Genomic DNA, 22,841 nt, shown 5'->3' on the forward strand with positions numbered 1-22,841 from the left:
TTAGAGCCCAGACACGGATTCATCAATAAAATAAAATGACTTTGTTAATGGTGAGTTAAGGCCGGGGCTGCTGGCCTCTGCCCTTTCATGTGTCCCCATCAGCTGAACACACTCTGACGGGCTGCAGGAGACAGTCAGGAGCCCAGTCCATGGTGGGTCAGGGGCGGGGCGTGAGAGAATAGGATTCAGGCTTTGCCTTCTGACCCTTGTGGTGAAGGCACACGTTAGCACGCGTGCCCTCCCGGTGTCACCACGCAGAGAGGTCCGTCTGCCTGTGGTCACAGACCTTCAATTCCGTTTCTTCCTGGAGACGTACGCGTGATCTGGCTTACAGGGAAATGTCGTTTTCCCGGGAGGACAGTGTGACTGCCACAAGTACATCTTACCCAGTGTTCTTAGAGCCTGGCGTTGGCACCGTGATCAGGTGTAAAGGTGAACGAGGCGCAGTGTCACCCCAGCGTCCCCTTAGAGGGCTTCACTGTACCCAGGTCGCCTGAGGGTACTGATGCCCAGGGTAATTTGTGCCAGCAAAGTCCATCCAAGACTTTTACCGGGCAGGGGTCAGAGAGCCACTGCCTGGCCCAGTGGCAGGGCTGCGCCCGGCTGGTGGCCCCAGCATAGCCTGTGTACCGTCAGGGCGCTGGGCCCGCAGACTTTGGCTTCTCCTCCTCACCATAGTCTCTGATGGTAATGTTTGTGAGTTTCTTTTCCTAGGGGTCTGTCCCATCGAGTTCCCGAGATCAGGACTAGTTCCCACTGTGCTCATTACTCTAAGAATTCTAGCCCGTCCCGCAGAGTAGGGGCTCAGTAAGCATCGATGATTGAGTGAACGAGGGCATTCTTTTCTGGGAGTAATTTGGCAGTGCGTATGAAAACACACAGCCGGCCGGCGCCGCGGCTCAATAGGCTAATCCTCCACCTACGGCGCCAGCACACCGGGTTCTAGTCCCGGTCAGGGCGCCGGATTCTGTCCCGGTTGCCCCTCTTCCAGGCCAGCTCTCTGCTATGGCCCAGGAGTGCAGTGGAGGATGGCCCAAGTGCTTGGGCCCTGCACCTGCATGGGAGACCAGGAGAAGCACCTGGCTCCTGGCTTCGGATCAGCGCAATGTGCCGTCCGCTGCAGCCATTGGAGGGTGAACCAATGGCAAAGGAAGATCTTTCTCTCTCTCTCTCTCACTTTCCACTCTGCCTGTCAAAAAAAGAAAACACACAGCCGTTGACTGTGACCTGGGGAAGGCCCTGTTATAGCATGGAGGGGTAGGAGATCAGAAGTTTCCAGCATGGGGCAGATGCTTTTCCCGGTCTCACCACCTGTGACTTCCAGGTGATCAGGTATTGTCACTTTAGACGCAACTGAATGTGGCGCAGTAAGAGAAACAGCAAGAGTAAAAGCGGGTGAACTCCTGTCCCTGGAGGGTGCACGGCTCACTCACAGCTCTTCTGGATTGTGAAGTTCAGGCTTCTTTTCTATGCACTCCCTCTTCTCCCTCCAACCTTGTAAGATTGATTGATTTGAAAGCAGAGTTACAGAGAGAGAGAGAGAGAGAGAGAGAGAATCTTCCATCTGCAGTTCACTCCCCAGATGGCTACTATAGCCAGGGCTAGGCCAAGCCAAAGCTGGGAACTCCTTCCAGGTCTCCCACATGGGTGCAGGGGCCTGAGTATTTGGGCCATCTTCTGCTGCATTCCCAGGCCATTATCACGGAGCTGAATTGGAAGCAGAGCAGCCAGGACTTGAACCAGCACCCATATGGGATGCTGGCATTGCAGGCTGCTTAACCCACTATGCTACAAAGCTGGTTCCTCCCTTTTAGCCACTTTTATTTCCTTTGATTTCTTTTTTTAAGGTTTATTTATATGAAAGGCAGAGAGAGAGAGAGAGAGAGAGAGAGAGAGAGAGGTCTTCCATCTGCTGGTTCAGTCCCCAGATGTCTACAACAATTGGGGCTGGGCCAGGCTGAAGTCAAGAGCCTGGAACTCCATCTGGGTCTCCCACATGGGTGTCATGACCAAGTACTTGAGCCATCTTCCAGTGCTCTCCCAGGCCTTTAGCAGTGAGCTGGATTGGAAGTGAAGCAGCCAGGACTTGAATCTGCATTCATATGGGATGTTTGCATTGTATGCAGCAGCTTAGCCCACTGCACCACAATGCCAGCCCCTGTTTCCTTTTCTTTATCTTCCCTTTTCTTTTATTTTTATAAAGTTTCTCTAGATTGTGTACCATATGGATTACTTTTTGTACTTACTGAAAGTAATGATTGCATTCATCTGTGTGAGGAGATTTCTGAAAACATTGCACTGAGAGTTCAGAGATGTGAAATTCTGCCTGCCTATGATGGACTATGTTCTGCAGGTTGTTGTCATATTTATTTATTTTTTATTTACTTAAGAAGCAGAGAGACAGATAAATAGACAGGGAGTGCTCCTATCTATTGGTTCATACCTTCAGTGGCTGGAGCTGGGCCAGGGAGCCATGAGTTCAACCTGTGTCTCCCACAAGGATGCCCGGGAAGCCACCATTACTTCCTCCCAGGGTGTGCATCAGCAGGAAGCTGGAACTGTAAGTGGAGCCAGGACCTAGTTCTAGACACCTGGATGTGAGATACAGGCATCTCCCACAACATCTGCTCCAAACCACACACACCTGCCTGTTTGCCACTTTACCTTTAGAACTGGGCCACTTCCACAGTACAGCTGAGACCCTGCCCCATGGTGAGTGACTGGGGAGAGAGGCCAGTGCCTCTCCTCCCAGGGAAGGGAACACTTTTAGTCCCCCAAGGACACTGTGTAAAGTGCTAGATTGCCCTCCAGGGATCTCTCCTTGGCTAGAGATGATTTTTCTTCACGTCGTGTGTGGTTACTCTGCCTATAGATTATTAAATAACCGTGCCTTTTATTTATTGCTAATACACACAGGAAGACTTTAAGCTATTGATAGGTCAGACTGTTAACCTATTGTATCATATATGGAACTTACATTCTTAATAGTCTCTGTCTGCAACCACTTTTTATCGTTTAGTTATAGAACGTATGCAGGTTTTTGCATTATGTATTACAGCGTGAATATTCTCTCAACTAATTCTTAATGGACTCTTTCATTCTTGGATTAGGGCCAGCTCGAGCCGTTCATAGGAATAAAAGCATTAGCGTGGAGGAGAAGGGAAAACTCTTCTTACAGAATAATTCCAGTTAATGCGTAGAATAATTGAGGGAAATAGACTCACCATGAGTAATAATACTCACCTAGTAATAATTGCTGTAGGGAAGATCTCTTACTGGGTGTTAAAATTAGTCAGTGACAGTTACAGAGAAACAGTATTTGAATGGTCCCTAAGACGCTCACCAAATAAAAATGTTGATTAATTACAGATAGCAAAGGCTTAGAGTGCAGGAACCTGGTTGACCTGGACCCTCAGGTCAGTGTCATCCGTGATGAGTCTGTGTCTGTGCCCCTGGAGCACTGAGAGGGGTTCCTCGCACTGAGCTTTCCTCCCCAGTGAGGCACCGAGTCATCAAAGCCCAAGGCTCTTCACTAAGCGCAGACAGAAGGACACTCTACAAAATACCGGGCCAGTACTTTTCACCAGGGTCAAAGACCTGAATGACAAGGAAAGGCCTGTTGGAGCACGCGGGAGACTAGGGAGGTGGAGCAACTGAAGGCACCGTGGGATCCTGCGCTGGATCTGCACTACAGGCAGGCAGGCAGGCCACCGAGAGAAACTGGGCAAGTCCAGTGCCGGTGGTCTGGGTAGTAGTGTTACGCCCACGTCAGTTTCTTAGTTGCTATGATTGTACTGTGGCTGTCGGATGCTAACACTAAGGGGGGTTAGTGTTAAAGATACACAGGAGCTTGGGGCTGGCACCGTGACTCACTTGGTTAATCCTCCGCCTGCGGCGCCGGCATCCCATATGGGCGCCAGGTTCTAATCCCAACTGCTCCTCTTCCAGGCCAGCTCTCTGCTATGGTCTGGGAAGGCAGTGGAGGATGGCCCAAGTGCATGGGCCCTGCACCCCATGGGAGACCAGGAAGAAGCACCTGGCTCCTGGCTTTGGATCAGCGCAGCGCTGGCTGTAGCAGCCATTTGGGGAGTGAACCAACGGAAAGGAAGACCTTTCTCTCTGTCTCTCTCTCTCACTGTCTAACTCTGTCAAAGAAAAATAAAGGATACACAGGAACTAGAGTATTTTTGCAACTCCTTCCGTGAGCCCAAGATTATCTCAGAATATGATGTTACAATAAGAAAATTATGGGTTTTTAATTGACACACAATTTTGCTGTCGTTTATACGGCCACACCTAATCTGCATTAGTGGATGGAGGACTAGCACACAGGAAGGCTGAACTTACAGCCAGAGGTTCCTCCTGGACTTGGAAATGTACGGTCTGGAAGTGCCCCACCAGATGTGCTTGTGAGTGGTAGCCTCACAAACGATGAGGTGAGGCCCGTTAAATCAGATGCTAGAAAAATTCATCAAACTGTTCAGCCTTTTTTTCCCTTATTCCTGAAAGCTCTATTTCCAGAAGGCTAGCTTGATTCTGATGGACGACTGGTAACTCCTGGGAGGTGGAGCCTCAGCTCCCAGTGCAGGGATAGATCTTGTGGAGCACAGCAGCTGCCCCTCCAGCTGTGAGACACACCCGGTGGGACACACCCTGTGGGTCACAGCCTCATGGCTGCACAGAAGGATGCACTGCACTACTCCAAGAAAATCCATGCAGACTCCTTCAAAAGCTGGAAAATCTTCATTAGTCCCCTTACATCACAGTTTTGACAAAACAAATGCCTAGTACTTGATTAAAGCATGACTAACACAGTATTTTTTTGGTTACTATAATGAAATGCCTGAAACGAGCTACTTATGAAGAAAAGAGGTTTATGTTGGAGGCTTACAGTCCACGATGGGGCAGTCCCATTGGTTCATCATCTGGTAATGGCATTCTTGTGGGAAGAGCCCCAGGGGGCAGAGGGAGTGTGGGTGGAGGAAGGATCATATGGTACACCAGGACACACACACACACACACACACAGGCTGGCCCCAACTTGGGATTTTATAACTGAGTCTCTGAGAAGAACTGTCTTGTGACAGCATGCTCCCAGTGATCTGAGGACCTCCCACTGGGCTCCACCTCTCATCACCATAGTTGGATTATTTCTACCTTAGTATAATTCACTTACGACTGAGCTTTAACATCTGCATGAAATCAGGAGGCAAACCTTGTTTATATCACAGCAACTAGTATGTTACTGCTTCCATGTAAAATACCTGATTTTTTTAAAGATTTATTTTATTTATTTGAAAGAGTTACAGAGAGAGATAGAGGCAGAGAGAGAGGTCTTCCATCTGCTGATTCACTCCCCAGATGGCCACAACCGCTGGAGCTGTGCTGATCCGAAGCCAGGAGCCAGGAGCTTCTTTTGGGTCTCCCACGTGGGTACAGGGGCCTAAGGACTTGGGCCATCTTCTACTGCTATCCTGGGCCACAGCAGAGAGCTGGACTGGAATAGGAGCAACCGGGACTAGAACTGGCGCCCATATAGGATGCCGGCGCTTCAGGCCAGGGCGTTAACCCTCTGTGCCACAGTGTCGGTCTCAATACCTGATTTTTTTTAAAAAACAAACATACATACGGGTCTCCTGAAGACGCATTGACTTCCAGAGCAGGTATTTCAGGTGCTTTCATAGGCCAGTGACCAGTATGTTTCTGTTTCGGTTGTCACTAGGAGACCCTAGACCTCACCCGAAGTCGGCCAAGTTCTTAAGTTAGTGTGGCTCAGGTAGCTTTCTAGTTCCCTGCCAGTATCTGATCTGTGCACAGCCCTGCCTCGGTTACTGCAGTGCCTGTATCTTCCTCGCACTTGGACTCCATCTGCCCACTGCTCCCACACTGTGCCGCACTGTGGTCTCCCAGGCCACGACTCGGCCTCTGCCCTTTATTATAGGATGCACCATGGTGTTCCCATTTGAACAAACTCAGTTCATTCATCCTCACATCTATTCATGCAACACTGAGTGAGTGCCAGTGATGGGCTGGGTACCTGAGGAAGTGGGGAGAGAGCAGCGATTGGACAGATGGGTCCCTGACTTCATGGACCTCCATTCTAGCAGGCGGGCAGACTTAACCAGTTACGTAGTTACGGTTGTGCACCGATGATCTGTTTACTTTGAAGGCATTCACTGTTGTCTTCCCGTTGCTCTATCCCAGGTGTGCAGAATAGCTTCCAGCAGTTATAGCACTCCATAAATGAACAGGTGAGCACTCCACGTCCCCATTCACGCAGCCTCATGTGGTTGATTGCTTTGCTCCGGGAAACTCCTCGGTTTTTGCTTTCGTCATCTGGGAACTGAGCTAACCGAAGGAAGACCGTGATCGGTCCCTCCCCTCATCTTTCCCAGAAGTGCTGTTTCCTTCTGGCAGATGGCGACAGTGGCCTGTGTGACAGGGCCGGGTCACGTCAAGGCTGTGCATCGGTCAGGACTCGTCATGCAAACGGCAGACACGGCCAGCAGCAAGGGCTCCTCGTGACCCTTGCTATCTCATATCTCTAGCTCTAGGTCAAGCCCCAGGTGGTACACCAGCTTGGGACTTGGGTCACTGGATTGCACTGTAGCTGCAAGGGAGGCTGGAACCCAGTGATATGTTTGCATTTTCTGTAGCAAAGGCACTCTCCTTCCCATAGAACTTAAGCAGTGAAGGAGGGAGTTTTTTTTTTTAATTTTTTTTTTTTTTTGACAGGCAGAGTGGATAGTGAGAGAGAGAGACAGAGAGAAAGGTCTTCCTTTGCCATTGGTTCACCCTCCAATGACCGCCGCGGCTGGCGCGCTGTGGCCGGTGCACCGCGCTGATCCGATGACAGGAGCCAGGTACTTATCCTGGTCTCCCATGGGGTGCAGGGCCCAAGGACTTGGGCCATCCTCCACTGCACTCCCTGGCCACAGCAGAGAGCTGGCCTGGAAGAGGGGCAACCGGGACAGAATCCGGCGCCTCGACCGGGACTAGAACCCAGTGTGCCGGCGCCGTGAGGCAGAGGATTAGCCTAGTGAGCCACGGTGCCGGCCGAAGGAAGGAGTTTTAAAAATTGATTAATTAATTTTTGAAAGGTTGGAGGGAGTTGGGGAAGAGATCTTCCATCTACCAGTTTATTCTCCAAATGCCTGCAACAGCTGGGGCTGGGCCGGGCCAAAGCCAGAAGCCAGGGACTCAGTGTGGGTCTCCTGCATGTGTAGCAGGGGCCCCAGTACCTGAGCCATCACCTGCTGCTTTCCATGATGCACGTTAGCAGGAAGGTGGATCAGAAGTGGAGGCGGCGCTCAATCCAGGCACTCTGATGGGGGATGCAAGTGTCCTGTGTGGTGCGTTAACACTGCATCAGATGCCTCAGGTCTGTGACCAGGAACTTGCAGTCATTTTTCAAGAACAAGGCCTTTTACAGGAAGCAGCAGGGAAAATGTAACTTGGGAAAAGGGACGGTGTCTCTGATAGAGTACAGAAATTATGTCTTTAGAGATCTGGGAAATGTGTTCAGTCATCTGACCCACACTGGATACCCAGTGTTCACTGCGCCCTAAAGTTTGCTGTGTTACAATTTGCATTATTTAGTAAGTTTTTCCAAGATATTTTGTATATTTTTGTAATTTTATTTATTTATTTTTGTTTTATTTGAAAGTCAGAGATATATAGAGAGATCTTTCATCTGCGGTTCACTCCTCAAATGCCTAAATGCCTGCAAAAGCCAGCACTCACCCAGACTGAAGCCAGGACCCAGGATCCTGGGTCCCCCACATGGGTGCCAGGGGACCAAGCACATGAGGCATCTGCTGGCCGCCCAGGGTATGCAGTTGCGGGAAGCTGGATCAAAAATCGAGGAGCCAGGCCTTGAACCAGGCACTCAGATATGAATGCAGATGTCCGGAGTGGTGTCTTAAGTGCTGCACCGAACATCTTCCCTGTATATCTGGAGTCTATGAAGGAACACAGTTAGCATGTGAAAAACTCTCAGCAGGATCAGATCGTTATGCAAGAGTGTCCACTTTTCTAGCCGCGTCCAAGGTCATGCAATGAACGGATGGTGTTGCTCTGCTGGTGTGCTGCGTGTCTTCTCTCAGACGAGAGTGGACTGTACGGTCGGCTGCCCTGCGTCCGGCAGATTCAGACTGGATACCTCCCTGAGGCCTGGTTCTGCGACAGCCACAGAGAAATCTGGAGATGAGCAGGTTGGGCTGTCTCCCGGGCGGATGGGCCTTGGAGCTGAGCAAAGCTGAGACAGCCTCTCCAGCGTCCCTGGTGTCATTGTTTTCAGCACGTCTTGTGGCCTCGTGGAGCCGGTTTCGTTCTGTCTTGGTGGGGTAGAGTCATTGACAACCACCTCAGTGGATTAAATGTGCCAACCACCTCAGTGGATTAAATGTGCCAGTGCACGTCCAGTTCAGTACCTTGCACAGCCAACATCATTGTCACTGTCACTGAGAGATCAGAGGGCAGGCGGGACTTGGTTCCTGAGCGTGCTCCCCACCAGGCTGTGGAACTTGCATTTCTCTGAGGGGCTTCGGGTTTCAGTTTCCTAATTGTGTGATTAACTGGGAAATGCGATGCAGTCCCCATTGACACCGTGTGACATTGCCTACTTATTTCTGTGTTTTTTGTGTTTCCTGCAGCCCAACAGGAGGTGCAGTAAACCAGAAGGCCTCATTATGTCCTGGGGACCAGAATGGGGGAGGAGAGGTGGGCAGGCAGGAGGCGGCTTTCAGACACCTGCCCTTGCTCTGTCCGCATCGGCAGTGTTGGGTGAGGTCATGGCAGGAGGGAGCCTGTGGGCAGTGTGGACTTTCTCAGCGTGGCCTCATCATGCACTGGGAAGTCACCTCCCTAGTGTCAGCCACATCTCTGTGCAAAGGGACATCCACACACTCCCTGCAAAGCCTGGGCAAAGGGTTTTTGAGGGGATCACCTTTGCTACTAATTTCATCTATGACCATGGATAATTGAAATGTGCCTGTGCTTCAAACTGGAGAAGAGATGTGTGGGGGACATCCCTTGCACAGAGGTCTCTGGGGTAGAAAAAGGTAGAACCTGGGGTCTCAGCAGTGATGGTGATTCCTCTTGGAACATTGTTTCCTTTTCTACCAAGAGATTACTCAGATTTCCCAAACATAGGCAGTCTCTCAGTGACCTGAGGAAATCTATCATTTGCATGTGCCTATTCAGATGGGCAGTAGGGGGTGGGCATTTGGTGCAGTGCTTAAGACACTGTTCGGATGGGGCTGGTGCTGTGGCGCAGCAGGTTAACGCCCTGGCCTGAAGCGCCAGCATCCTATATGGGCACTGGTTCTAGTCCTGGCTGCTGCTCTTCCAGTCCAGCTCTATGCTACGGCCTGGGAAAGCAGTAGAAGATGGCACCAACCCCACTGGCTGGGAAGAATAACCAGCCAGAGAAAGGTCACTTGAGTCTACTACCCATCTCTCTGTCTTTCAGACTTTTGTTCGTATTCATTTTATTTGAGAAGCAGAGAGACATAGACAGATGGAGAGAGATCACCCATCCACTGTGCCACTCCCCAAATGCCAGCAACAGGCATGGATGAGCAGAGCTGAAGCTGGAGCTGGGAACTCAATCCAGGACTCCTACGTGGGTGGCAGGGACCCAAGTACGTGAGCCATCATCTGTTGCTTCCCAGGATGCACGCGAGCAGGAGGCCGGGCTGAAGAGGAGGAGTTGCCTTGCTAATGGCCTGGAAGAGCATAGAGGACGGGCTCCTGCCACCCGTGTGGGAGACCTGGAAGAGGCTCCCAGGTCCGGACTTTGGCCTGGCCCAGGCCCTGCTGTTGTGGCCATCTGGGAAGTAAACCAGGGGATGGAAGATCTCTCTCTTTCCCTGTCTCTTCTGTCTCTGGATGTAGCTTTCAAATAGATGAATAAATCTTAACAAAGAAGGAGGGAGGGAGGGAGAGAGGGAGGGAGGGGGGAGGGAGGGAGGAAGGAAAGAGTTGAAACTCAAACCAGTCACTCTGACATAGGATGCAGGCATCCTGAACAGTGTCCTTTTTTTTTTTTTTTAAGATTTATTTCATTTATTTGAATGACAGAGTTACAGAGAGGCAGGGAGAGAGAGCAAGCAAGAGAGAGAGAGAGAGAGAGAGGTCTTCCATTCACTGGTTCACTCCTCAGATGGCTGCATCGGCCAGAGCTGTACCAATCCAAAGCCAGGAGCCAGGAGCTTCTTCCTGGTCTCCCATGTGGGTGCAGGGGCCCAAGGACTTAGGCCATCTTCTACTGCTTTCTTAGGCCATAGCAGAGAGCTGGACTGGAAGAAGAGCAGCAGGGACTAGAACCGGCACCCACATGGGCTGGTGAGAGGGTGTGATTCTTTGCGGTGATGGAAGGAGCGATAAAGGAGGCGGAGTAGGAGCAGGAGGGCGGTGTCCAGGCAAGCAGGGCTGTGAGCTGAGACAGGCAATGCTGTGGGTGCCCTTCAGGACAGAACTAGGGTGCTGATGCTGAGTGCCGTCGAAGGCTGAGTGTGAGGCGAGGAGCATCAGCAGCGTGTTCTGGCTCCATCTCCTCACTTTCCCTGCAGTCCTGAGAGTTTCCAGCCACACAAGCACCTAAAGCAGAGCCCGTACTGCAGCCTGGAGCCCTGACCCTCGGAGGTGGGCCTGGCCGCTGGCTGTCCTGAACTGGTAGGGCCTCGTCCTCAGCCTCTCCTTGGTAAAATGGGCCCTGGCATGGCCTCCCAGAGGTGCCTGCTGGGGGCCTGTTGGGAAGCCTCTGTGCAGTTACCACTGGAACGTGTGTGGCCGCCGGCTTTACCAGCCGGAGTAGCAGCAGCGTGGTTCCCTTCAGTGCTTGCTTTCTCTCAGTTGGGCTGAATGGGATTATCCCAGCATGATCACCTGTGGAAGCCCTGGTTTGGTTTTCCAATGACAACGGTAACTTGGTTTTTAGCGGTTTGTGGTTCCACCTTCACCCATGAGTCCATTATCTCATTTGATGCATGAGATCAGCAGAGCTCATTATCATACCCGTACCGCCTGGACAAATAATGAAAAGAGGCCTCATCAGAGATCAGTGGTTTTAATTAGACAACAGCTCAAGGAGGTCTGTCTGCCTCCGACGCCTGGATTTCCTGGCGGGATGCTGCCCCCCTAAACCATCTGTGCCTGTAGTCAGTAACACAGGCATCCATTCACTCACTTATCCAGCAAGCTTTTATTTCCTGTTTGCAAAAATGTTCTTTACTGGGGCCGGCGCTGTAGCTCTGCAGTTTGTTAAAGCCCCAACCTGCAGCACCAGCATCCCATATGGGTGCCGTTTCAAGTCCTGGCTGCACCACTTCTGATCCAGCTCCCAGCATATTTGCCTGGGAAAGCAGTAGAGGATGGCCCAAGTCCTTGGGCCCCTGCAGCCATGTGGGAGACTCAGAGGAAGCTCCTGGCTCCTTATTTCAGATCGGCTCAGCTCCTGCTGCTGCCACCATTTGGGGAGTGAGCCCGTAGATGGCTGACCTCTATCTCTGCCTCTGCCTCTCTCTGTAACTCTGACTTTTAAATAAATAAAATATATCTTTTAAAAAAAACATTTTTTACTGTAACAATAACAACAAAAGCTATTCTAAATGCAAAGGGGTAGAAGATATGGATAATACAAAACTCTTAATAAAGGGGAAAACATTTGTTATAGTTGAACATACCAGTAATTATAACATACACTTATATAGAACTGTCTATACCATACCATTCCTGGTGCTTTCTATTTATTTATTTCAATTAATTCTCACAGCAGTCATAGGAGGAACGTACTAATTCTAACATCTTTTTGTAGCTTAAGGAGCTGAAACACAGAGAGGCTAAGTGACTTGCTCAGTATTGCACAGCTAATAAGTAGTGGAGCCATGCTTCAAAATTGAGGCAGTCTGGCCGGTGCCGCGGCTCACTGGGCTAATCCTCTGCCTGCAGTGCCGGTACCCTGGATTCCAGTCCCAGTTGGGGCGCCAGATTCTGTCCCGGTTGCTCCTCTTCCAGTCCAGCTCTCTGCTGTGGCCCGGGAAGGCAGTGGAGGATGGCCCAAGTGCTTGGGCCCTGCACCTGCATGGGAGACCAGGAGGAAGCACCTGGCTCCTGGCTTCGGATCGGTGTGGTGTGGTGTGCTGGCCATGGTGGCCATTTGTAGGGGTGAACCAATGGAAAAAGGAAGATCTTTTTCAAATGAAACAAAACAAAACAAAACAAAATTGAGGCAGTCTTAGATGGCCGGTGCTGTGGCTCACTAGGCTAATCCTCCGCCTGTGGTGCTGGCACCCTGGGTTCTAGTCCCGGTTGGGGCACCCGATTCTGTCCTGGATGCTCCTCTTCCAGTCCAGCTCTCTGCCGTGGCCCGGGAGTGCAGTGGAGGATGACCCAAGTGCTTGGGCCCTGCACCCGCATAGGAGACCAGGAGAAGCACCTGGCTCCTGGCTTCAGATCGGCTCAGCACACCGGCCATAGTGGCCATTTGCGGGGTGAACCAATGGAAGGAGACCTTTCTCTCTGTCTCTCTCTCACTGTCTAACTCTGCCTGTCAAAAAAAAAAAAAAAATTGGGGCAGTCTTAGAGCAACGCGACCCTCACCATTGTGCTCCACTGCCGCACGGATTAATTGTTGCATTAGAGACATGAAGGCAGACAGTTCTGAATGGGGAATGGCTTGTAGCTGAAGCTTCCATAGTTCACGTCTGAGTGCAAAGCAATAGACCATGTCAAAATCTGGCCAAGATCTGAAAGCTGGGAAAAGTGTTTTAAGAAGATATTTGCATAAATTGATTGCTTCCCTCTCAAGTTTACCTGTCATAATTTACAAGCTCTGCACACACACACACAAATCATTGTAGGAATAAGGTGTTAAGAAAAACCAAATGATTTGTTCCACTTGGTGCAATGCTCCAAACTCGTCTCTTTATTTATTTGAACATATACTATTTGCAGTGATTTTATGGTTTGATATATTTCCAAGTGCATAATAACGCCCCCATTATGGTGACCTGGAGTTGTCAGTATTTCTTTTTTAAACATTTTGTTTATTTATTTGAGGAACAGAGAGAGAGAGAGAGAGAGAGAGAGAGAAAGCACACCTGCTCCCACCTGTCAATTCTCTCCCCCAAATGCCCACAGTGGTCAGGAAGCCAAAGCCAGGAGCCAGGCGCTCAATCCAGGTCTCCCACATGAATGGCGGGGGCACCTCAGCTCCTCGTGGAGGCCCTCGCATGCTGGGTCCCTTCTCCTTCTGTAGTCTCTTCCACAGTCAGGTTCTCTTCTAACTGCCAGCCCAACCCTGGCTGTGGAGGGCACCTGAGGTGCCTGAAGTAGGCCCTTTGTGCCCCCTGTCCCCTGGCACTGGAGCTGCACAGACCTGCCAAACACACCTGCAGTGCCTGCCTGTGCACTTGCCTCTGGGGCCTAGCTCAGTGCTGTCTGTTGCAAGTCTCGCGTGATTCTAGGAGCCCACATGTGTCTGTGATTCTGTCTTACTCAGCCCTGAGACACTGAGATTTCTTGCCAGGCCTATTCCAGATCATCTTTCTTGTCTGATGGGGCTTTAAACTGCTTGTCTCATTGCTGTCCTGGAGTCTCCTTGTGTTCCTGTATCTCCGGCCTCATCTCTCAGGGTCTCTGGGTCTTCATTCCATTGTAGACACTGTCCTCAAGTTCATATGCTCAGTTTTCTTTCTTTCCTTTTTTTAAACATTTAATAAGTCATTTATTTGTAAATCAGTAAATAATATTTAGACAATCTAGACTACACTGGTAATCCAGAAGCACACAGAGCGACTCCATGTGCAGAGCTGAATGTTACGTGGATAGCAGCTGTCGCATAGGTATATCCTAACAAATACCATCTAGCACCTCGTTTGTACCACCAACTCTCAGAGTGACCGTATACAGCTCTAGCTGAAGAATTACAAATCACATATTAATCAAGCTTTTTAAAGATAAAATACTGCTGGTTGTTTGCCTCCTATTTAGATATGCACATGTAAGTCATGATGAATGTGACTTCTGTTAATAAAGTTTATACCAACAACGTTCTGTTAGTAATCAGCTGTACAGATTTTCCCTCAGTTCTCAAACTTAGTTCAGTTGGTTTTATTGCCCTCGTCTGAATCTGCACAACTGTCACATATATGGGAGAAAAACACTGGGATCTTAAGTCAATAGTTACTTTGAATATTTGGTGGAGACTCATACTTAACCATAATAAGTTAGTCCACACAGTCTGAGAGAGATGTTATAATCCCGTGTTCTGACCCTGTCATTCTTAGAAGGAACATAATGAATAACTTCTGCGTAACTTAAAAATTACAACATTTCCAGCCAGTTTTTTTCTAAAGATTTATTTATTTATTTGAAAGTCAGAGTTACACAGAGAGAGAAGGAGAGGCAGAGAGAGAGGTCTTCGATCTGCTGGTTCACTCCCCAGTTGGCCTCAACAGCCGGAGTTGCACCAATCCAAAGCCTTCTTCCTGGTCTCCCACGCAGGTGCAGGGGATCAAGGACTTGGGCCATCTTCTACTGCTTTCCCAGGCCACAGCAGAGAGCTGGATCAGAAGTGGAGCAGCCAGGACTCAAAATGGCGCCTATATGGGATCCCGGCACTGCGGGCAGTGGCTTTATCCACTACGTCACAGCGCCGTCCCTCCAGCTGGCTTTAAAATGAATAGTTCTGTTTACCAAATTTTGGAATTCACTAGTTTGTAAAACTGGCATCGAGCAAAGGTCTGAAACCTAGGCAACTGCCAGGAAGCATGTACCCCAGCCCAAGAAGATCATTCAAATGTGTCTCAGACTTCTTTCCAATCTAGGGGAAACAAGAGAGCCCACTAAATGCTGAATGTGAGTGTGGAAAAGGCCTGATGCACCTGCTTACCCAGAACAATCACAGAGTCTACTGCAGAGGCTTAGAAAGTTTTGTGTGTCGGTGAATGAGGGCTGTTTTCTCAACTAACATCATTACCACAACTGCTCCTTACCACAAAGTTACACTGCAAAGACTAAGAACATTTTTCATTTACAGAGCACCAAATGTAGCTACCAACCTCTTTACCTGGAAAAAGTATTTTAAGTTCTGAGAGTAGAAAAACTAAGGCTCTGATGATTTAAGAGTGTTCAGAATTTAAATATTAAATCTTTCACAAATATTTTCTCTCCTTACACAAAAGATACTAAATCTACATTTCAGTGTCCTATTTATAGATCTATTTTTTTTTTTAATAAGAAACTTTCGGCCGGCGCCACGGCTCACTAGCCTAATCCTCCGCCTTGCGGCGCCGGCACACCGGGTTCTAGTCCCGGTCGGGCTACCGGATTCTGTCCTGGTTGCCCCTCTTCCAGGCCAGCTCTCTGCTGTGGCCAGGGAGTGCAGTGCAGGATGGCCCAAGTGCTTGGGCCCTGCACCCCATGGGAGACCAGGAGAAGTACCTGGCTCCTGCCATCGGATCAGCGCGGTGTGCCGGCCACAGCGTGCCAGCCGCGGCGGCCATTGGAGGGTGAACCAACGGCAAAGGAAGACCTTTCTGTCTGTCTCTCTCTCTCACTGTCCACTCTGCCTGTCAAAAATAAAAAAAAAAATAAAAAAAAGAAACTTTCATTTACATTTAGGAGAAAGTGGCAACTATTTAAAGTCAAGAGTAAGGGTAAAGGACGAGCCATAGTCATTTATTCAACACAAATCACATTAAAACCCAAATATAAAATGGAACAAAGTGAAATTTTCCTTTGAAAAAGTAAATATTCACTTTCCCCCTCCCAGAGTTAAGTTACACCATTAAGGAGCAATGTATGTGGACTGAGACAATGCCTCACTTTGATATATGTAAATAAAAATAGATCTCACTTTGATATATGTAGATAAAGATAGATCTCATGTTGTCTAAATTTTTAGGGCTTTATAGTTAGAAATATATGATTAAGAGTCAAAGGAATTACATAAAAAAGACTAGTGTCTACTAGTACTAACTGATATAATTAAAAAGGAGAGAATGATCCAACATGGGAAGTGGAATACACAGCAGACTCATAGAATGGCAGATGTCCTAAACAGCACTCTGGCCTCAGAATCAGCCCTTAAGGCATTCGGATCTGGCTAAAAAGCCCATGAGAGTATTTTAGGCATGGAAAGCCAAGATACTCTGGCAAAAAAAAAAAAAAAAACTAAACTAAATGAAAGATCTCTGTGAGTGAGATCCCAGTAGAAAGAACGGGCCATCAAAGAAGGAGGTTCCTTTCTCTTAAGGGAGGAGAGAACTTCCACTTTGACTATGACTTTGTCTAATTAAGATAGGAGTTGGTGGCCGGCGCCGCGGCTCACTAGGCTAATCCTCCGTCTAGCGGCGCCGGCACACCGGGTTCTAGTCCCGGTCGGGGCGCCGGATTCTGTCCCGGTTGTCCCTCTTCCAAGCCAGCCCTCTGCTGTGGCCAGGGAGTGCAGTGGAGGATGGCCCAGGTGCTTGGGCCCTGCACCCCATGGGAGACCAGGAAAAGCACCTGGCTCCTGGCTCCTGCCATCGGATCAGCGCGGTGCGCCGGCCGCAGCGCGCCGGCCGCGGCGGCCATTGGAGGGTGAACCAACGGCAAAGGAAGACCTTTCTCTCTGTCTCTCTCTCTCACTGTCCACTCTGCCTGTCAAAAAAAAAAAAAAAAAAAAAAAAAAGATAGGAGTTGGTGAACTCAAAAAGCTTCCATAGCCTTGGCAACTCATGACAAGAGCGTAGGGTGATTACTGATGCCATAAACAAGAGTGTCAATTGTTAAATCAACAACAGGAGTCACTGTGCACTTACTCTCCATGTGGGATCTCTGTCCTTAATGTGTTGTACAATGTGAATTAATGCTATAACTAGTACTCAAACAGTATTTTACACTTTGTATGTCTGTGTGGGTGCAAACTGTTGAAATCTTTACTTAATATATACTAAATTGATTTTCTGTATATAAAGAGAATTGAAAATGAATCTTGATGTGAATGGAATGGGAGAGGGAGCGGGAGATGGGAGGGTTGCGGGTGGGAGGGAAGTTATGGGGGGGTGGAAGCCACTGTGATCCAAAAGCTGTACTTTGAAAATTTATATTTATAAAAAAAGAATAAAAAAAGAAATATGTAATTCTATGACTGTGGACAGGTCAACCAGTTGAAATAAGTTAACACAACCATTTCAATTGGTCGTCTACATACTGGGCAGGGCTTGTTCCTTTTCTTTAGCTTTTTGGCACATGTGAAGCATGGCATCAGGTGTCCTGTTTGGCCATGAACAGTGCAACCATTTTTAGGTCGGCCTTGGCAAATCACACAAGGTTCAGCAGCATTGAGGGGAATGTTAGATTCCATACCTCTTGTGTTTCTTCCCTCTCAAACTCTGTGACATCTTCTTGGCTGCTATAAATAATGCTGTTAGAGGTTGACGGCTGAGAAAAGTCCTCACTTCGTTGTGACTGAGAGGCTTGTGTGCTTTTATCATCATTTGCCCCAGTACATGTCTCTCTGGAATCATCGGCGGTAATTTTTTTTACAATCAGGAACATCAAAGCCTTCTGTGTGTGTTGAGTTTCCTAGTTCGGCTTTCTCGGGGATTCCCCCTTTGTCTTTCCCCTTGTCTTCAGGAAGCCAGTTCTCACGGAGGGCCCGACATCTGTTGCGATGTGGTGGAAGGGGAGTGTTCATTTCATTGCATGGAGTTCACTTCCAATAGTCAGCTAAGGAAATTTCAGGATCTTCTTCGAATGAATCTGTCTCACTCTCCCCTGCCTGATACACAGTAACTCGATAGACCTCATCATCTTCGTCTGAGAGTTCTTCTCCTTCTTCACTAAGGCTGTAATCTTCTGGATCTAGGGATTCAACCTCAGATTCTGCACTAAACACATCAGAACCTGAATCCTGCCAGGCAGTCACCCGCGTGTTCACGGACACCATCATCAAGATCCAGATTTGATGGTGTCTGTCGACTCACTGCCACTGCTTCTTTGACAGCGCATCTCCCTTCTACGCACGGAGCCCGGCTTTCATCAAAGGAAGGGGAAATGCTCTCCGATGTGTGGCGCTTTCTTTGCTGTTCACCAGATAACTCATCTGGATTTTCTTCTGTCTCACTAATTGATCTCCCTCTAGCTAAGGTAGTTGGTCTAGAAACCATACTTGCAGATGAAGGTGTCTCTGCCTGCACTCTTGACCAGGGTCCCTTTGATCATTCCCACCTTCACGGTGACACCTGTTCTCACTCGCAGATGTCCCTGAGTCGGATGGTTCTGTGCTCTTTCACAGAGAAGCTTGTCACTCCAAACAGATCTCCAAGAAGACCATTTGAACAATACACAATATGTTGTTGCTTCTCATCATACAATCGCTTAGTCATAATGTACTGGCCAAGATAAAGTGGAACCTCTTTCATGATGTAAGTGTCTTTTTGCGCACCAACAGATGTTAGCAACAGCAGAGGCAATGGCTTTGGTCTAACCAGGGTCTCTTGTTCTGAAGCTGGAACCTGTGAGGTGCTTACAGCATCGTCAGTGGACAGAGACATATTGGTGCTGCATATTTACCTGGATCAGCCCAGAACACCTACTGTACTGCTATGACCACCCCCTATCTATCTCCTTTCGCCAGTGAGTGCAGCTGGGAAAAGTCAAGGTTTAAATGCCCCCAGCTGGAGACAAGTCAGGACTTAACTCCCTTAACTACAGACTCAGAATGTGTCCGAACTTGACCAGACTGTTAGGAAAAGCTGAGTTGACCTGCCGGCAGAACCAGCCCAATCTCGCCCAGACTTGGCATTGTGTTCAGACAGGCAAGCCGACAGGCACCTGTTTCTCATCCTGGCCCCCTGCTGGGAGACTGCCAGCGGCCTCACCGCCCCCGGTCCATGTGGCCTCCAGCCCGGGCTCCAGGGCAGACCTATATGCTCAGTTTTCAAATGACCTATATTTTGTACATTGCATCTGGAGGTACATAAACCACCTTTGGTGGGTCAGGTGCAAAGTTTTGAACAGCTAATGAATAGGCATTGTGGACTGTAGTTTGCTGGCACCACTGGCCAGCCCGTAAAGTAATTTCAGAAGCATTTGCTTATTCAGTCAACATTTATTCTGAAGTATTTATGTAGTTCCAGGTTCCTGGTTTCAGCCTGGCCCAGCCCTGGCTATTGCTGAAATTTGGGGAGTAAACCAGAGGGTGGAAGAGCTCTCTGTATCACTCTGCCTTTCAGATAAATAAATAAGTGGGTGAGAATCTCTGTGGTGTTCTGCATGCACTTTCCAAGGAGAAACAACTTTTGTCCCTTGTTAACTGCCTACCACACTTGATGATTTATAATGAAAACGAACAAACAAACAAACAAACAAGACACATGCAGTATTGAGACCCTTTAAAAGAGGCAGAGCACAGAATGTCTTTTTAACATCTTAATTAAAGATAAACTAAATGAAAGCCTATTTGGGGTTGGTTGCAGAATGTGTATAAGTGACAAAGCTAAGATGATTTCTTTATTAGAGACACAATAAACAGAAATATAAATAGCAAAGTCTGTATTAAAAACTGTTATTAGATTGGATAGAGCATCACACACTGATTGTTGCTGTTGCTCCTGAAACTTCACTGTAAGATAAAGAATAAGGGGTGCATATGCTCTTATCGAAGGAAACTGCCACCAATAAAGACGTGAACATTGCCGTTGTTTGGCAGTGAGATAAGCTGCTGCTGCAATGCCAGCATCCCACACTGGAGTGCTGGTTGGAATCCTGGCTGGTCTGCTTCCGGTCCAGCTCCTAATACCCCTGGGAAGGCAGTGGACGCTGGCCAAGAGCTTGGGCCCCTTCCATCTATGTAGGAGCCGAGAATGGAGTTCCTGGCTCCTGGCTTCTACTTGGCCCAGGTCTGGCTGTTGCGACCATTTGGGAAGTGAACCACTGGATGGAAGATTCTCTCTCTCTCTCTCTCTCTCTCTCTCTCTCTCTCTCTCTCTCCCCCCTCCCCCTCTCTCCCTCTCTCTCCCTCTCTCTCCCTCTCTCTCTCTCTCCCTCTCTCTCTCTCTCCCTCTCTCTCTCTCCCTCTCTCTCTCTCTCCCTCCCCCTCTCTCTCCCTCTCTCCCTCTCTCCCTCTCTCTCCCTCTCTCTCTCTCTCCCTCCCCCTCTCTCTCCCTCTCTCCCTCTCTCCCTCTCTCTCCCTCTCTCTCCCTCTCTCTCTCTCCCTCTCTCTCTCTCCCTCTCCCTCTCCCCCCCCATTCCCTCTCTGATCCTCTGCTTGTAAATAAGTAAATCTTTTTTAAAAAAGATGTTAACACTAATAACAGCTAGCACCTATGGGGCCCTCCCTTTGCCAAGGTGTATTTTGGGTGTTTCATGCACCTCATCTCCCTGTGTTGCTTCTGTGGGATATTTTACACATCAGGAAAATGTGGCTTAGATTTGCAGCCTGGGCTAGCATTTATTCATAGTGCAATCAGGGTTTAAACTCCAAGGCCAGCACTGAGCCCAGTGGTTGTCCTATGGGAGATGTCCAAGGTGAGCTGCTGCTCGCACTGCAGAGCCCAAGTGCGAGCCTTCTCACCTGGGTACTGACTGCAGCACTTCCCGAGTCTCCCAGCCCTGACTCAGCCCTGACTCAGCCCTTCCCGAGCCTGCCAGCAGGTGAGGGATGATCGTGCAGCCTGGTCTGGATGGGAAAGAAAGCTTCCATGACGCTCACAGGTGCAGGGAGTCAGCACGAGTACTGGCTGTGCCGTGCGCCCAGGGGGACCCAGTGCCGCTGGTGGGGCTTGCGTCAGCGAGGTGCCCTCATCCAAGAAGCTGCACGTGGCAGTGGTGGCGATGGGGAGGGCCCTGAGGCCTCTTCCTCCACAAGACACAGAGAAAGCTCACCTGGCTTATCCGATCAGATCATCGCTGCTCATTCAGAGGAGCAGCAAGCATCTTTCTGAGTTCAGAGCCAGAAGCTTGCTCTCAAGTCTTGGTCGAGCAGATCGCTGTGCAGAATGGGCTGTTCCAGCTGGTGCTTTAAACCCTTGCTGGGGGGAGGGGGGCGCAGGGAAAGTGTGGGCAACTGAGCTTTGCACCCTGACCCTTTGGGCTTCGTGTGCTGTGATTCTGACAGTGCAGGAGCATCCCTTCCTCTCCCTCCCCTGCCCACCACACACCACAGCCGGGGTGGAGGGGTGGGCCACAGGCCCAGGCAGAAGCGTGGGAGTGGGGGCCTGTGAGAAGCAGGTTCCTGGCTCCTCCCCAAGTGACCAGGCTGCTGGCTTAAGCCTTGTGAGCCCCAGCTTCCTTGTTTCAGCGCGTGTGTGGAGAGCCCCTAATCCAGTCCCTGGCCTGGAGTATTTGTTGGCTGAATGACAAATGACTGAATACATAGCAACAGGGGTGCCGGAAGGAAAGTTAAAGGCCGTCTCATGCGTGGTGGGAGGAAGTGGGGGAAGTGACTGCTTTAATTTTGATCAGTCTCATGGGGAGGCTGAAGCTGGTCCAAGACTGGGGAGAAACCAGTAGGAGGCCGCAGTACCCAGGCAGGGGTAAGCTGCCCACTCGGGAAAGCCCAGGTTGCTGTTCCCCAGTCCAGCCCTCTTCAACATGGGAGAGTCTCGAGGGGTCGGTGAGTCTTTGCAGGCCTCCAGTCTCTGAGGATGGGAACTTCTGGGATTTTCCTGCACTGGGTGCCTCGTCTCTGCCTCCCCTGCTGTTGTGTAGAGAGGCTGCTCGCAGCAGCCCCAGCACTTGTCTTCCCTAATTGCTGATTGAAAAATTAAGACACCTTGGGCTCTGAAGGGGAAGCAGAAATGCAGGTCTTGGCCGGCGCCGCGGCTCACTAGGCTAATCCTCCGCCTAGCGGCGCCGGCACACCGGGTTCTAGTCCCGGTCGGGGCGCCGGATTCTGTCCCGGTTGCCCCTCTTCCAGGCCAGCCCTCTGCTGTGGCCAGGGAGTGCAGTGGAGGATGGCCCAGGTGCTTGGGCCCTGCACCCCATGGGAGACCAGGAAAAGCACCTGGCTCCTGGCTCCTGCCATCGGATCAGCGCGGTGCGCCGGCCGCAGCGCGCCGGGCGCGGCGGCCATTGGAGGGTGAACCAACGGTAAAGGAAGACCTTTCTCTCTGTCTCTCTCTCTCACTGTCCACTCTGCCTGTCAAAAAAAAAAAAAAAAAAAAAAAAAAAAAAAAAAAAAAGAAATGCAGGTCTTCACAGGAGCTGCTTGGTTGCTGGGAAGCTCACTTTGCTGAGTGTAGTGAGGCCGACCTGCAGGTGCACCCGCAGCCTTGGTTCATGCACCCTGCAGTGACCTGTGTCATAGACACCTGCAAGTGCCTTGAAATAGTTGCTGACCTGGGGCCTAGGCAGTAAGTAAGGTGACCAGTTGGTTCTAATTAAATGCTGACCCAGGCTAAAAAAGAATGCTTATTTATTTATTTGAAAGGTGTGAGAGACAGAGAAACAGAAAGGTATCTTCCACCTGGCGATGCACTCCCCCAGTGCCTGCAACAGCCAGGGCTGGACTAGACCAAAACCAGGAGCATGGAACTCCTTCTGGGTCTCCCATATGGTGCAGGAGCCCAAGTACTTGGGCTACCACATGCTGCCTTCCAGCATGCATTAGCAGGAAGCTGGATTGTCAGCAAGCGGAGTACCTGGGGCAACTCAATCCTGGGCATTTCTATATGGGATGTGGGTGTCCCAAGTGGTGACTTCACCACTGAGCCACAGGTGCCCACCCCTGCCCCATTCTTTGGATGCTCAAACAAATTCTTCCCTTGCCTGTGCGGGAACTCGTTTCCAAACATGCTCATTTCTGTTGTGATTAACAAATTACCTGCTAATCTCTTGAGTGCTACTGA

At 49.7% G+C, this 22,841-nt stretch overlaps 1 protein-coding gene and 1 pseudogene across 2 annotated transcripts in view; one reads left to right on the plus strand and one right to left on the minus strand.

Annotated features, from left to right (window-relative positions):
• The window catches only part of LDLRAD4 (low density lipoprotein receptor class A domain containing 4), a 259,259-nt gene that overhangs the window by 25,500 nt on the left and 210,918 nt on the right, over positions 1–22,841 (plus strand). Inside the window, exon 1 of one of the 2 annotated variants that reach the window (XM_089305401.1) lies at positions 21,571–21,607. The exons of the other annotated variant lie outside the window; for it this stretch is intronic. Within the exon in view, the coding sequence (XP_089161527.1) occupies positions 21,586–21,607 (22 nt within the window). The 5' untranslated portion in view covers positions 21,571–21,585. Of the gene's footprint in view, positions 1–21,570; positions 21,608–22,841 lie in introns of those variants that run through there. 2 annotated transcript variants of the gene reach the window in all.
• On the minus strand, positions 17,076–19,900 carry LOC100348570 (E3 ubiquitin-protein ligase Mdm2 pseudogene; annotated as a pseudogene).

Source organism: Oryctolagus cuniculus, chromosome 10 (assembly GCF_051225735.1).
Source record: "Oryctolagus cuniculus isolate XC-2025 breed Fujian yellow rabbit chromosome 10, ASM5122573v1, whole genome shotgun sequence".
Taxonomy (NCBI): domain Eukaryota; kingdom Metazoa; phylum Chordata; class Mammalia; order Lagomorpha; family Leporidae; genus Oryctolagus; species Oryctolagus cuniculus.